Genomic DNA, 12,361 nt, shown 5'->3' on the forward strand with positions numbered 1-12,361 from the left:
ACATAAATACCTTTATACTTGTAGTCCCAAGTATAATAATTCCTAATGCATTCATTCACAGGTACAAACCTTAACAGAAATTCACGTCCAATACTGTTAGAAATAGCCTTAAATATGTATTGAATACTAAGAGGTATTATTCCTAGTTCTTCTGAAGTACCTATCATTGTATGAGTTTTACCAGAATTAGATTCACCATATGAAAGTACTGTCCCATTGAAGCCTTTTACAGCAGCATCAACGATAGGTTTCACAATACTGTTAAATACATTAGAATTGGTTGCATCTGTATCAAAAATATGATCTGTAAACAAAATATAAAGATTGACAGCATTATAGTTTGCACAATAATTCAGTTTAATATGTAAACGACTTTCAACGTGACATATACGTCAGAAAACAATTGCATTCTGATCAAACATTGATTGTCCGCAATGGATGCCGAATGTTTAATCTTTTAATTTACGGTTTAGTAGATGATACGTCACATGATAAAAGCCGATAAGTAGGTTAGATTTTGTCGCGATAAAATGTTTACGAAGGATAAAACAAAAATCAACGTGGCATTACGATTATTAACACGTACCAAAAGAAAATTCGACATCTCCCGGTTCTCTAGTCACCGGGTCTAAAGAAACAATGGAATTTCCTTGTACAATCCATCGTATCGACGAATTTTCATCGTTCTCCCGTTTGATCAGAGGTTTTAATTTGATTCCCACTTTAACACTGTCCGACATTTTTTCTCTGATGATTTTTTGAACGAAGCAGGGTGGAATTTTTAACAATCATCCACTTCGTTCTTAAATTAGTTTTTGCGTCTTCAAACCCTCGTCACATGCCGTCGGACATATCGTAACTGCCATTTAAAATGACGACTGCTTCGACTAATATTTAAATTCAAATTTTCTGCGACACAATTGGCTCGTTTAGGCATGCATTGAATCGAACATGAACGTGATCAGAATGAAAATAATCGCATTTAATGTATGTAAGATCTACACTTTTCGACTTCATCGATAGAGGGCTATGAATTGGAATAGATTCTCGCAAGGCATCTAAAAAATTACTAAATTTCTGTAACATTTGAAAATTCAACCTAACACACAATTTACAATCGGTTTGAAATGATAGCAAATGTATAACAGTAAATCGAAGCAAATGGAAGTAACTTATAACTTTAAATAAAATATAAGTTCACGTTTCATTAATTTCAGCGTAACAAAATGAGCCAATCACAGCTGAGAACAGCAAAATGACAAAGGAACTAACATGATCGACTATCGTTTGCGTCAGTTGGCGTCATTGGGCGTCATTCCTTCATCGATTCTTCAAGGAAGTATCGATGGTATCGATAGACATCATCGTGATGTCTGCTACTGTTGAGCGAAACGTTGTGTTTGTAAAACATTAACTTGTTGACATAGTGAAATATTGTTCTACATAGGTTTTCGGTCCCAGTAGATTAATTTATAGAACTTATGTCATCATCAGTGTGCAATGTTCCAAACACATTCTGGAAGAGCATTTTTTGGAAATCGACTGTATAAATGTTGAACAGGTTAGTGCACTGTAGAATCATTCTTTCGAACTATTATATTTTATAAATTACTCTTTTGGGACATTTTTGGGAAAGAAAGTATACGTTTAAGATTGAAATTGTTACATTTATGTGCGATATTTTATGTAAAGTATTGAAGATTAAAATAATTACTAATAACGTATTTTCGAATTTAGGAAATATAAGTATTATAATGGATCGTGGCAAGGCAGGAATTGGTAGGGGAGCAAAAAGCAAGATTGCTCAACATCCTGCTGACCTATTTGCCCTTGGATCCAAAGGTTCGCGTAATGAAACTTCTGACGTTAAGAGACCAGGTGTTATTCATCCTAAACCAAGTAGTAGCTCCTCAACTTCTGGTAAACAGAATGCTGATAATATTTCCCTCCAAAAATTGTAAACCTAAGTTTAATTTCTGTGAAATTATGTAGGTAATGACAGAAAAAAGGAATCACCATCTGGACCACTTCAGCCTTTTCAATATATTCCACAAAAGAAACTTAAACTTGCAACTCATGTAACTCATCCAAGACCACCATTCTCGAGTGCTGAAGCATGGGAACTGGTAGCCATAGATAGTGACCCGGCAGATTTTGTACCAATGACTTTGGAAGCTAATGATAATGATGAGGGTGATAAAGTTATAGGCATTATTTGTGGTGCTATCAAGACACTTAAGAATCAAAAATGGAAGCCTGATGCATTGGTTTATATGGGACTATTGTACTTGGCGAAAATTCGTCCATCTATTTTTTCAAATGATTGTATATTACATGCTCTCTCATCATTGTTGAAACGAGATCAAGCACACAATTATAAAGCTAAAGGAAACCCATTGGTCCCTGTACTCGCGGCTAATTTGTTAATGAAAGGGTTTCACGATAAAAGAAATTGGCCAGACATTTTTGTAAAGGTAATTTACATTTACATATTTACACATTTCATTTTTATTAATTTAGAGTTAATCTCTACCTTTGTTTTGACAGTTATACATTGAAGATGCTTTAGGTGAAAGAGTATGGATCGATCACGAAGAATGCAAAGGTTTTGTTGATAACATTTTAACAGGATTTAACACGAGGCATCCTCCAAAAAGCGTTTTACAACCAGAACTGTCTGTTCTGACACCACGCGATTGTCACAGTCCGTCTACCATAGACGACGAAGATCCAGGAGCTTCGTCTATGCAATTTCCGGGAGATAAAGAAAAAATAGAATTCCCTGTGACTCCTAGATATGCTCATTGTATAGAGAATATAGAATTTATTGTATTGGAAGCCGTAAAAGAGCAACTGAATAGGCGGCAACCAGAGTCAATTACCAAGAACTTTTTAAGGCTATTGTCTTCAGCCTGTGGTTTCGTGGAGATCAGAAATATCGCTGTTCCACGATTAGAAATGGGGTTACACAATCCTAAACTGATGAGACCAGCTCAAGAATTGCTAAGCTACATTTGCTATAATTGCACTTCTCACACGCAAAGGGACATCGAAGTTATAAGTCAATTAGTTAAGATGAGATTGAAAACGAAAGCCGTGATCAATCTGTACCTGAACGGTGTGAAAGAGTTGATCGGCTTACATCCTGAAAACTTGTCCACCATTTTGAAACATACGATTTATAACGAGTTATCGAATGCACGAAATCCTAACAATATGCCCATGGTGGGTGTAATGTTTCAAACTTTACCCGAGCAATCTGCCAAATTACTCGCAGAAATATTCCAGGATTTATTAATGAACCGAGAAGACTATCTCAGACCTCTCCGTGCCTTGCTTCGAGAAATAGTACGCGTATGTCGACACGACATTAATTTGATTACTTTTGCGCGCACAATGATGGCCGAAAGACAAGATATAGCGCAACAATTGCTCAACTTTGAATTCAAAGAACGAGTCTTCATTTCCATTGCGGATCTATTATGTCTGTGTATGTTGTTAGCTATCAGCCCACAAGTCAAGGAAGCCGCTGCCCTAGCACAAAGAGGCGATAAAAAAGACATAACCTTGCTGCATCAATTTCAGAACATGGTGGCAACAATACAATTCGAAACTGTATTATGGTTGCAAAATTTAGCACCGCAAATGTATGGCATTGGCAAAAATGAACTCCTTCATGCTTTGCATAAAATTTTGTTCCTCGAATCCCCGGAGCAATACTATAAACTGGACAATTGGCCTCCCGAGTCCGACAGAGTATTTTATTTGCGCCTTGTTTCCGATGTTCCCCTATTGCAAAACACATTGTTGAGGCTGTTAGTAATTGGTTACTCGAAAGATAATGGTATTACTCATTCGGAAACGTTAGATTTGGTGGATCAATTAATACGACGAGCAGCGGCTAATTCGACGGAAAGCTTTCCAACCTTACAAGCAGATAAATTAGATATAATCGAGTTAATTTTCAACCTTTGCATCTATCAACCACCGGGAACTATAAACATACCATCGAATTACGTACCGCCAACATTGGCAATATCGAATCTTTATTGGAAAGGATGGATAATGTTATTGATACTAGCTGCCCACAATCCGTCTGCCATCGGTGCCATCGCATGGAAGAGATATCCTATTTTGAGGACTCTTATGGAAATGTGCATCACCAACCATTTCTCATATCCCCCACCGACGATGGCGTTACCCGAAATTATAGAACAAGAACGTTCGAAGGAATTGCAAGTCGAGGCTATCGAAAAACAAGAAATACTCGAGTATGAGTCGCATTTAGCTGCTGCATCGACGAGAATACAAATATCTGAACAAAATAGTTTGCTATTGTCGCAATTAATCACTATGGAACCAACCGGTATCGCTAGGAGACCGCCTCCAGCAATATTAGAACAAATTCAATCATTGAACGTATCCCATAGGTTAGGGCATTTACTGTGCCGATCTCGGAAACCAGACTTCTTGTTAGATATAATACAAAGACAACAGCAAAGTTCATCCCAGAGCATGCCTTGGTTAGCGGATCTTGTACAAAATAGCGAAGGGTCTCTTAGTCAATTACCCGTACAATGCCTTTGCGAATTTTTATTATCTACCACCGCTCAAGCGGTGGAAAAACAACCAAGACAGCAACAATTGTTAGCTCATTTGCAAATGTTGTTAACCGATCCCGAACAAGATCGACAACACGCTTACGAAGTGTTGGAATACTTTTTAAGAAGACTGAGCAGTCAACAAACTAACAGTCGCCTTCAAGCGATTACTGGCCTAAAAATGGTCCTTGAATCGATACCTACCGAGGATGAACCTATGGACATAGACGGAGACAATGACAGAGAAATATGGCTACTTAGGAAATTACCGACTATACCCCACTTCCTATCGGTACGTTCTCTGGTATCTACTGCTCTCCGTGGAGCTTGTCAGGTCGAGAACAATCCGGATCTTGTACATGCTTACATATCGTATCTCGCTGTTCATACCACCGACGACGAGCTCCCCGAATTGACTGATCTAGCCAATGAGATATCTCAGCTAGTGGTCGAGCGGAGCACGATCATAGCAGCAATTTTGCCGCAATCGGACTGTGACAATCCTCAGGCCAAGCAAACATTGCACGCCTTTATGGCAATTTTCTGCAATTACTTGGAGAAAGCTCGATCCCCAAGAGGAGAGGAATACACTTGGTCCGAGAGCCAGGATCAGATATTGGTCCAATGGAGTACAGGCGAAGAATGCACTATGCACATTCTAGTTGTTCACGCTATGATCATTCTCTTAACATACGATTCGTCCGACGATGACGTGTTGTTCAATGTTCTGCTCGAAACGTGGTTCCCGTTGAACGCAGAACCACCGAAAGCTTTTCTGGTCGACACGAGCGAGGAAGCTTTGCTCATACCGGATTGGTTGAAGCTGAGAATGATAAGAAGCAATGTTCCACGTCTAGTGGATGCAGCCTTGAAAGACTTGGAGCCACAGCAATTGGTTCTTTTTATACAGAGCTTCGGTATTCCTGTACCTTCAATGAGCAAGTTACTTCATACTTTGGACACTGGTGTGCAAATTGATCCGGATTCGGTTGGCGAAGCGGTGCTCGATAAAACGTATATGGCACAATTAGTCGAAGTTCAACATAGAAGAGGGGCTACTGGAGGGTTAGTTTTCGTGCAAGTTTTGGAATTGATGGAGCCACAGTTACCCGATGAAAATCCTGTGACCATTGGACAGTTACAGGAACCGTTGCCACCTAGCGCTATGGTTCAAAAACAGTCTGTCATACAGTGTTCTGTTAAAACGGATGTCCCACATTTAATCAATAGATTGTTCATCGAAAATATACCAATGAACCAAAAGGTAGACGCCTATCGTCGATTGCACAAAACTCTAGCGAAAGACTTACAGAAGTCTGCCAAAGAAAGCGGGGCTGTTGTATTAGCTATACAACACATATGCAGCGTGCTAAGCTCGATGCAAGTTAAACAGTTTTTGGCCTCGCTTGTTCACATGCCACAATATTCGTGTACCTTGATGCGGATAATATTGCTACCTTTGAAGAAGTCGTCCACGACGAAACAGGTGGTCGAATTAGCGCGTAATATGTGTTTAAACTTAATACAATTGATTGGTGATGTGAAAGCACCGATACTTTCGATCTTGAGAGACTTTGCGAACGTGCAATTGACAAAAACACCAAAGAGCATGGAGTTGACGATGTTAATGCAAAATCGAGACCCTGGATCTATCTTGGAGGGCACAGACCCTGTTAATCTAGAGTCAGTGGGACGCAAGTTGTTAGACATTTGTCATAAGCAACAAAAGAATGATGTTCTTATCGAAGCCATGGCACGGTTGTTAGTAAACGATAGTAACGAGGGCATTCGAAGGCCGCGAACAGGCTTGCTGATAGATTGGCTAGCTTCCGTAGAGCCAGAATTGATTGGCACGTGCCCTAATCTACAAATGAAACTTCTCTTCGGGAAAACGAAGATACAAATGAAAATCGACAATAATATCGTCAGTTCACACTCGTTCAGACCTTACTTGTTGACGTTGTTAACGCACAGGGCAAGTTGGGCGACCTTGTACAAATGCGTTGGGCATTTATTAGACAAATACGACGATGGGTACGATCCAACGGCTGTTATAGATTTTTTGTGGGCATTAACATGCAATCCAAAACTTTGGCAAGGCAGAGACAAATTTACGCCGAAGCATTATGTTCCAGAAAATATCTTACTTTTGTATGAAAAACAATTGTTGACGCTTGTAGCATATGTAGTTGCGGAGGCTGTTATTATATGCAATTGCCAAAGTAGAAATACCGCGCTTGCTCGTATGGATTCTCGTCTTGACTTATTATTACATTGCGTGTCCACGGATGATCATTTGGTATCTAGCGTTGTAAGATACTTAGCTGATCGTATGATGAACGATTCAGACGTGGATTCCGATATGGTGCATCAATTTTTATTACACATGTACATGAAGATGCCGAAAGTAATTTGTTACTTAGATACTTTCCAAACTAAAAAATTTGTCGGAGAAGCAAAGATCACAGAATGGACGGGTTCTGTATTGGATTGTATGAGTCACTCCTTGCTAACGGCCTTAGCTGCAACACCGAGACAAAAATCGTGGAATTCCAAGTCTCAGGACTTCGAATTGTGTGCTAGAAAAATGGCTGCCGTACATCCGATCTTAGTGTTACGACAACTTCCAATGTTAGCGTCGTCATTAATGGGAAGATGTTATTTGGACTTCAGCCAATTTAGATCAGGTCATCACTTGAATCTTTTTGTACAAGTAATGGGACTCCTGGAATTATTGCAGCCACACTTGTTTAGCGAAGAGCATCAAACTGCTCTGGAGAACACGTTAGAAAATTACTTTCAATGTTTTCAGGTGTGTTACGAAGTGTAGATATATATAATTAAGTTTCATCGATTTACGGATCTTTTTATTTATAGAATTACGGGCCGATAAAAGAACTGATACCAATCTTAAACAGATTCATCTCATTACTGCAAGCGTACATTTCTTATGATCCGCAAAGGGCATTGAAATATTTGCAAAAGCATGCTCAGATTCTTCAGTAAGTGATACCTTTGATTTGTTCTAGCAAAATCCAAACATTAGCTTACACTTACATGTAGTGAATTGCAGGTACACTATCCAAATCTAGTTACACTGAGAACACTTGTAGCAGGCATTCCAATGCCAAGAGAAGGCGAAGATGTAGAAGAGATTTTAATCACTGTACCTCCTGCCCCGCCTCCTTCGGAATCCATTATTCCGCAGCATTGGCCGTCGTTATTAACTACTTTATCCAAGATGCAAGGTGAAGGTATGACGATGCGACATAGCTAAATTTCGGTTAAAAATTTTTGTGGAGCCAATAACAAATAAATTTTAATATTACAATATTATTTACAGACGTGTTTAACGCTCTTCAAGAAATCGAACATTTAACATCTCGAAAACCTACAGTTTTGGAGTCTGTAACAGACAGTATAGCGGAATTACTTGTGTCTCCACAGAGTAATATAAGGTCTCTTGCTCATACTTTATTGGCGAGGGCACTGAAGCATCGACCTGCATCAAATGCAAATATACTATCCGCGTTTCAGAGATGTCTGGATAGTCCTAGAGCTGACATTCTAATGTCGGCTTTAGAAAAATTGCCAGAGATCGTATTGTGCATGCAAGGTAAGCTACTTAGTTTGTTTTGTTTAATTTAATAAATCTATATTACGAAAATTGGAATTTTGTTACAGAACATGCTCTACCATTAATGCAAAAGGTGTTTGAATTAGGTGTAAATTCTAATGTGAATACTACACCGTATATAAATAGAACCATCGCTTTGTTAAATATGCAGCAAGGTTGTTAATATTATCAAAACTGTAATTTTTTATTTTGTATAAAATAAAATTGTAAATTTTTTATAGAAAAGTTGTTGGATTTATTTTACTTCCTTCTGTTATATGTATATGTACATAAAAATTTTTACTGAAAATTACATGATTATTTTCTTGTAAATACAATGTAAATAATTTTATAAATACAGTAAGTCCTCGATTTATATGGTTAACAGAATTCTTGTACATTACAGAAGAAAAGCTTCGGGCGGTACGTTATTTACTGTGTACATGTTCATAAATGTTGTAATTGCCGTCCTTATATCCCAATTGGCCTCCTCAAGGTACTGGTGGCAGAATTTCATGTTCATTGTAGTCAATTCATGCAGAAACGATAGTAGTTGTTCCTTTTCCGAAACACTAAACACAGTTGGTACAAATTTTGGTGAAGTCTTTGTATCAAATTTTGATTCACTGCTACTCGACACATTACTGTTGGCGGGTGTTCCATCGATATAATACTGATCATTGGTAATGCAATATTCGTTATCTTCTTTTTGCATAATGATGAAAGTTTTGCTGAAAAACATCGGCGGACAAGCAACATCTCGGAATGAAAACAATCCTTGTACAGAAATTGCAAGATCAGTTTTGCCTTCGTACAAAAAATCGACGTGAAATGATTTAAAATTGTGTATTGTAGGTGGTTGACTTCTTAATGCAGTCATGATTTTTTCTGGGCCTCTTAATAAGAATTCTTGACACTTGGCATAATCAACAAATTTAAGTAAATTCCTATTTATAATAAATGTTTTAGTTACTTGTTTATGAACATAATTTACAATAGGCCCCAGTGTCATAGAGTAAAGTGCATCTCTGTCATATAATCCATTCATCACTTGTCTATCATCTTGATCATATAATGTGAAGTAATGCTTCACAAATTGTTTGATAAGGCAAGTTTTTGTACCATCTCTTAAAAAGTTACTTTGGAGAATAGGAACAAATTTTTGCTCTGTATCTATTATAATTCCATCCAATTTTTGCAGATGAGGAAAAACATTTTTTACTGCTTGCACATAGTCCCGACACTTGCTATATTTTGCACACAGTGGATTTCCATCCAGCCAGAGTTCACTTATTTTAAATTCACTAAAATAGCGTAAATAATCCACATCTCCAATATTATTATATCTTAAATCTAACTTGGTCAAATGATAATTAAAAAATTTCTCAAACAGTAGAATGGCTGTGATTTTATTATATTTTAAACTTAATTCACGGACAGGTAGTGTTGTATCATGATTGATTCCTACTTTGGTGCATCTCAAAACGAACTGTAGTACTCTGGGCACAGATATGGGACAATATATGGAGCACAAAGACTTCTCATTTTCAAAATCATCAAGATTTAAGACCTTTTTTGTACGTTCATATCTATAATACAATGCTTGTGCTACAATTTTATTTGGATTCAATGGTAACTGTGTGACCGGTAAAAATCCTAATACAATATCTATACGTATCTCATTTCCATTCAGCATAGTTAGACATAAACCTTGATTCACAAGATTTTGAATAGCAGCAGAAGCACTTTTCACCAAGAAAGTACTTTTATTCGAGGATTCCTCTTTACATTTAACAGGCAATAGGACTTCAGGGTCACAAGCAAGAATGATCCTATTCATTATTTCCTTTAATTGACATTGTCTTATATTGTAAACAATGAATTTGTGCCATAAATCTTGACGTGCTGCTAAAATTGATTCTTGATTATTGAAAGATGGTTTGATATAAGTCAATCTCAATGGTTCCCAAGCTGGAATACTTTCAGTATCTTCTGTGCTTGCCATTATTTTTTATTAGTGTGTATTACAATATCTTCTGTACGTTTTCACAGTTGCATTACAATATTTAAAAAAACTCAGAATTAAATCTTTATACAATTCATTGATTTATGAAATTTATTCGAGAATAAAATAATATCGAAGAAATACACAGAGCTTGCAGTAAAATAATTTTGTATACGTGTGAATATTATTATGTGTACAATAAGTAATATGTATACGTACAATAATTAAATTAATTATTGCATCTTCTTAATAGGTTAAGTAACATCACATGATCAGATCGAATGACAAGTTTCAAACAAGATGAATGTTTTTCAAAGAAAGCATCATTGCTTCGATATAAAATTAATAGATAGGTGTTTGGCTCGGTTTAACCGCATTTATCAATGTTTCACACAAACCTGAGAGACGGTACGGAAATCAATATTATAGGTTAGAGGAGTAAAAGCATAGACGTGTATACAATATGTATATCGGAGTTAGAGTACATTTCTATACTTTTACGAATAAAAGTGAAGCCCAATTCCAGGGAGAAACGACCTCCAATGATCACAGAAATAACCTTGAACCTTAATTTTAATTTATTCAACAAATGGTGTCATCTACTTGAAACACAGTGGCATTTAATTACATATTCTTTTCGTATGTTACGACTTATTGTAGTAATTTAAATTTGAAATTGACACAAACATTTAGTATTATCAACATCAACATCAATGCAAACTTACAATAATACCGTTCATTTGATATCTATCGAATATTAATTTTGTCGAGAATATTTGCTTACCTATACTCCGAATTTGTGTTATTCGATAATTGTTGACCAATAAAATTATGTTTTTACGTGTATAAAGTGAAGTTAGAAGTATAATGTTGATTATACATTCGATCAATCGAAATGCCGAAAATTATCAACTTGTTTCTACATAGAGTTGCCAGAGGTCAGGTTTGGTCCAGGTTGTCATTTGGTCATAACCTGGTCATAACCAGTGATAACTCGATCATTTAAATCATTTATTAATGAAAAAATGTTAATTTCACGAGGTGCAGCGATTTTAAAAAATGGATATCACTATAAACAGGCCAAAAGTGTAGCGACAAATTTGAAATTTGTTCGCTTTTCGCATGGGAAGTAAGTTTATGCATTTGTTACATAATTTTTCTAATAGACATTATGATATGGTTTTACTTTATTAGCTGGTGTTATCGTTCTCCACCCCCGCCAGGGAGACTTGATGTAATAGCAGCAGAAGTATCAGGTGGAATTGCATGGTGGTGGGTTCTATGGCATCTTTATTATGGTTGGGAGATCCTTCTGAAGGCAAGTACTATTTTAATTATTATGTATATTATAAGCGGTTTTTCGTAAAAACGAAGGATCTATACATAAATGATCTTCATAATTTTATACTTTTATATTTTATATGTGTAGGGTGAAATACCAACTCCAATTGCAGAGCACTGGACAGATGAAGAATTAGGAATCCCACCGGATGATGAATAAATAACCTAAGTACATTATCTTTATAAATATAAAATCCTCTGTTCTGAGTTAAATATAAAGCCACAATTGCATTCAGTAAAGTTTCCAACGTAGTACTCAAGATAATAACAAATACATTGGTAAACACTCAACTTCTGTATACTGTTTCAATAAATAATCTGTTTTAGTAAATTGTTAAAATTGTTGTCATTTAAAACAATGTATTGTTTTTTATGTATAATTGTAGTGTGTTAATAAGTAACATTCATAATAAAGTTTGATAAATAAATAAACCAAGATGGAGGATCAAAAAATGCAAAACATAATGAATTTATTTATATAAATTTGATGTAACAATTTGGATTATATATATTTATGTACATTAGTTTTAATTACATGTTGGCACCTTAATAGACACTGTTTTGGTTTCGAGATATAACTCCAATCCATCTGCACCTCTAAAAACATAAAGGAAAGCATAATATTTTATCATTGTAATATTTTTCTAGACACAATGTTTAACTTACAGCTCACGACCAATGCCAGATTGTTTAAATCCACCAAATGGAGTCTGAGGTGTAATGGCATCATAGCAATTCACCCTATTTAATATTTAAACAATTTATATATTTCTTATTTTATTTACACGTAACCAACAA

At 36.2% G+C, this 12,361-nt stretch overlaps 4 protein-coding genes across 7 annotated transcripts in view; 1 reads left to right on the plus strand and 3 right to left on the minus strand.

Moving 5' to 3' along the window:
• Positions 1-863, minus strand: part of LOC128888847 (centromere-associated protein E) — a 46,496-nt gene extending 45,633 nt beyond the window's left edge. Inside the window, exons 1-2 of the mRNA XM_054146011.1 lie at positions 587-863; positions 70-304 (exon numbers count right to left, since the gene is read on the minus strand). Coding sequence (XP_054001986.1) covers positions 70-304; positions 587-740 — 389 coding nt within the window. The 5' untranslated portion in view covers positions 741-863. The remainder of the gene's footprint in view (positions 1-69; positions 305-586) is intronic.
• LOC128888443 (aldehyde dehydrogenase 1A1) overlaps positions 1-12,361 on the minus strand; it is a 127,982-nt gene that overhangs the window by 108,487 nt on the left and 7,134 nt on the right. For 2 of the 3 annotated variants that reach the window (XM_054145305.1, XM_054145307.1), the window contains exons 10-11: positions 12,230-12,304; positions 12,002-12,160 (exon numbers count right to left, since the gene is read on the minus strand). In XM_054145305.1, coding sequence (XP_054001280.1) covers positions 12,091-12,160; positions 12,230-12,304 — 145 coding nt within the window. In that variant the 3' untranslated portion in view covers positions 12,002-12,090. Of the gene's footprint in view, positions 1-12,001; positions 12,161-12,229; positions 12,305-12,361 lie in introns of those variants that run through there. The other variant, XM_054145306.1, reaches the window with a different exon arrangement.
• LOC128888439 (integrator complex subunit 1) lies at positions 1,336-8,500 on the plus strand. Of its 2 annotated transcripts, XM_054145294.1 has the most exons (8): positions 1,336-1,561; positions 1,738-1,920; positions 1,993-2,474; positions 2,548-7,413; positions 7,479-7,603; positions 7,665-7,855; positions 7,945-8,217; positions 8,286-8,500. In XM_054145294.1, exons 2-8 carry the CDS (start codon positions 1,755-1,757, stop codon positions 8,399-8,401), a joined length of 6,219 nt encoding a protein of 2,072 aa, XP_054001269.1. In that variant the 5' UTR covers positions 1,336-1,561; positions 1,738-1,754; the 3' UTR covers positions 8,402-8,500. The 2 variants fall into 2 exon arrangements, with proteins under 2 accessions (XP_054001269.1, XP_054001270.1); XM_054145295.1 differs by lacking the exons at positions 7,945-8,217; positions 8,286-8,500 and having other exon boundaries at positions 7,675-7,830.
• LOC128888442 (nuclear RNA export factor 2-like) lies at positions 8,462-11,229 on the minus strand. Its single transcript, XM_054145304.1, has one exon. It carries the CDS (start codon positions 10,220-10,222, stop codon positions 8,618-8,620), a length of 1,605 nt encoding a protein of 534 aa, XP_054001279.1. The 5' UTR covers positions 10,223-11,229; the 3' UTR covers positions 8,462-8,617.

Source organism: Hylaeus anthracinus, unplaced genomic scaffold (genome assembly GCF_026225885.1).
Source record: "Hylaeus anthracinus isolate JK02 unplaced genomic scaffold, UHH_iyHylAnth1.0_haploid 11994, whole genome shotgun sequence".
NCBI lineage: Eukaryota > Metazoa > Arthropoda > Insecta > Hymenoptera > Colletidae > Hylaeus > Hylaeus anthracinus.

Excerpts from the sequence above, each read along its gene's own strand:
- LOC128888442 (XM_054145304.1), bottom strand. The coding sequence starts at position 10,222 with ATGGCAAGCACAGAAGATACTGAAAGTATTCCAGCTTGGGAACCATTG.
- LOC128888439 (XM_054145294.1), top strand. The coding sequence starts at position 1,755 with ATGGATCGTGGCAAGGCAGGAATTGGTAGGGGAGCAAAAAGCAAGATT. Across the intron at positions 1,921-1,992 it reads TAGTAGCTCCTCAACTTCTG|GTAATGACAGAAAAAAGGAA; the intron begins GTAAACAGAATG and ends GAAATTATGTAG. Across the intron at positions 7,414-7,478 it reads ATTACTTTCAATGTTTTCAG|AATTACGGGCCGATAAAAGA; the intron begins GTGTGTTACGAA and ends TTTTATTTATAG.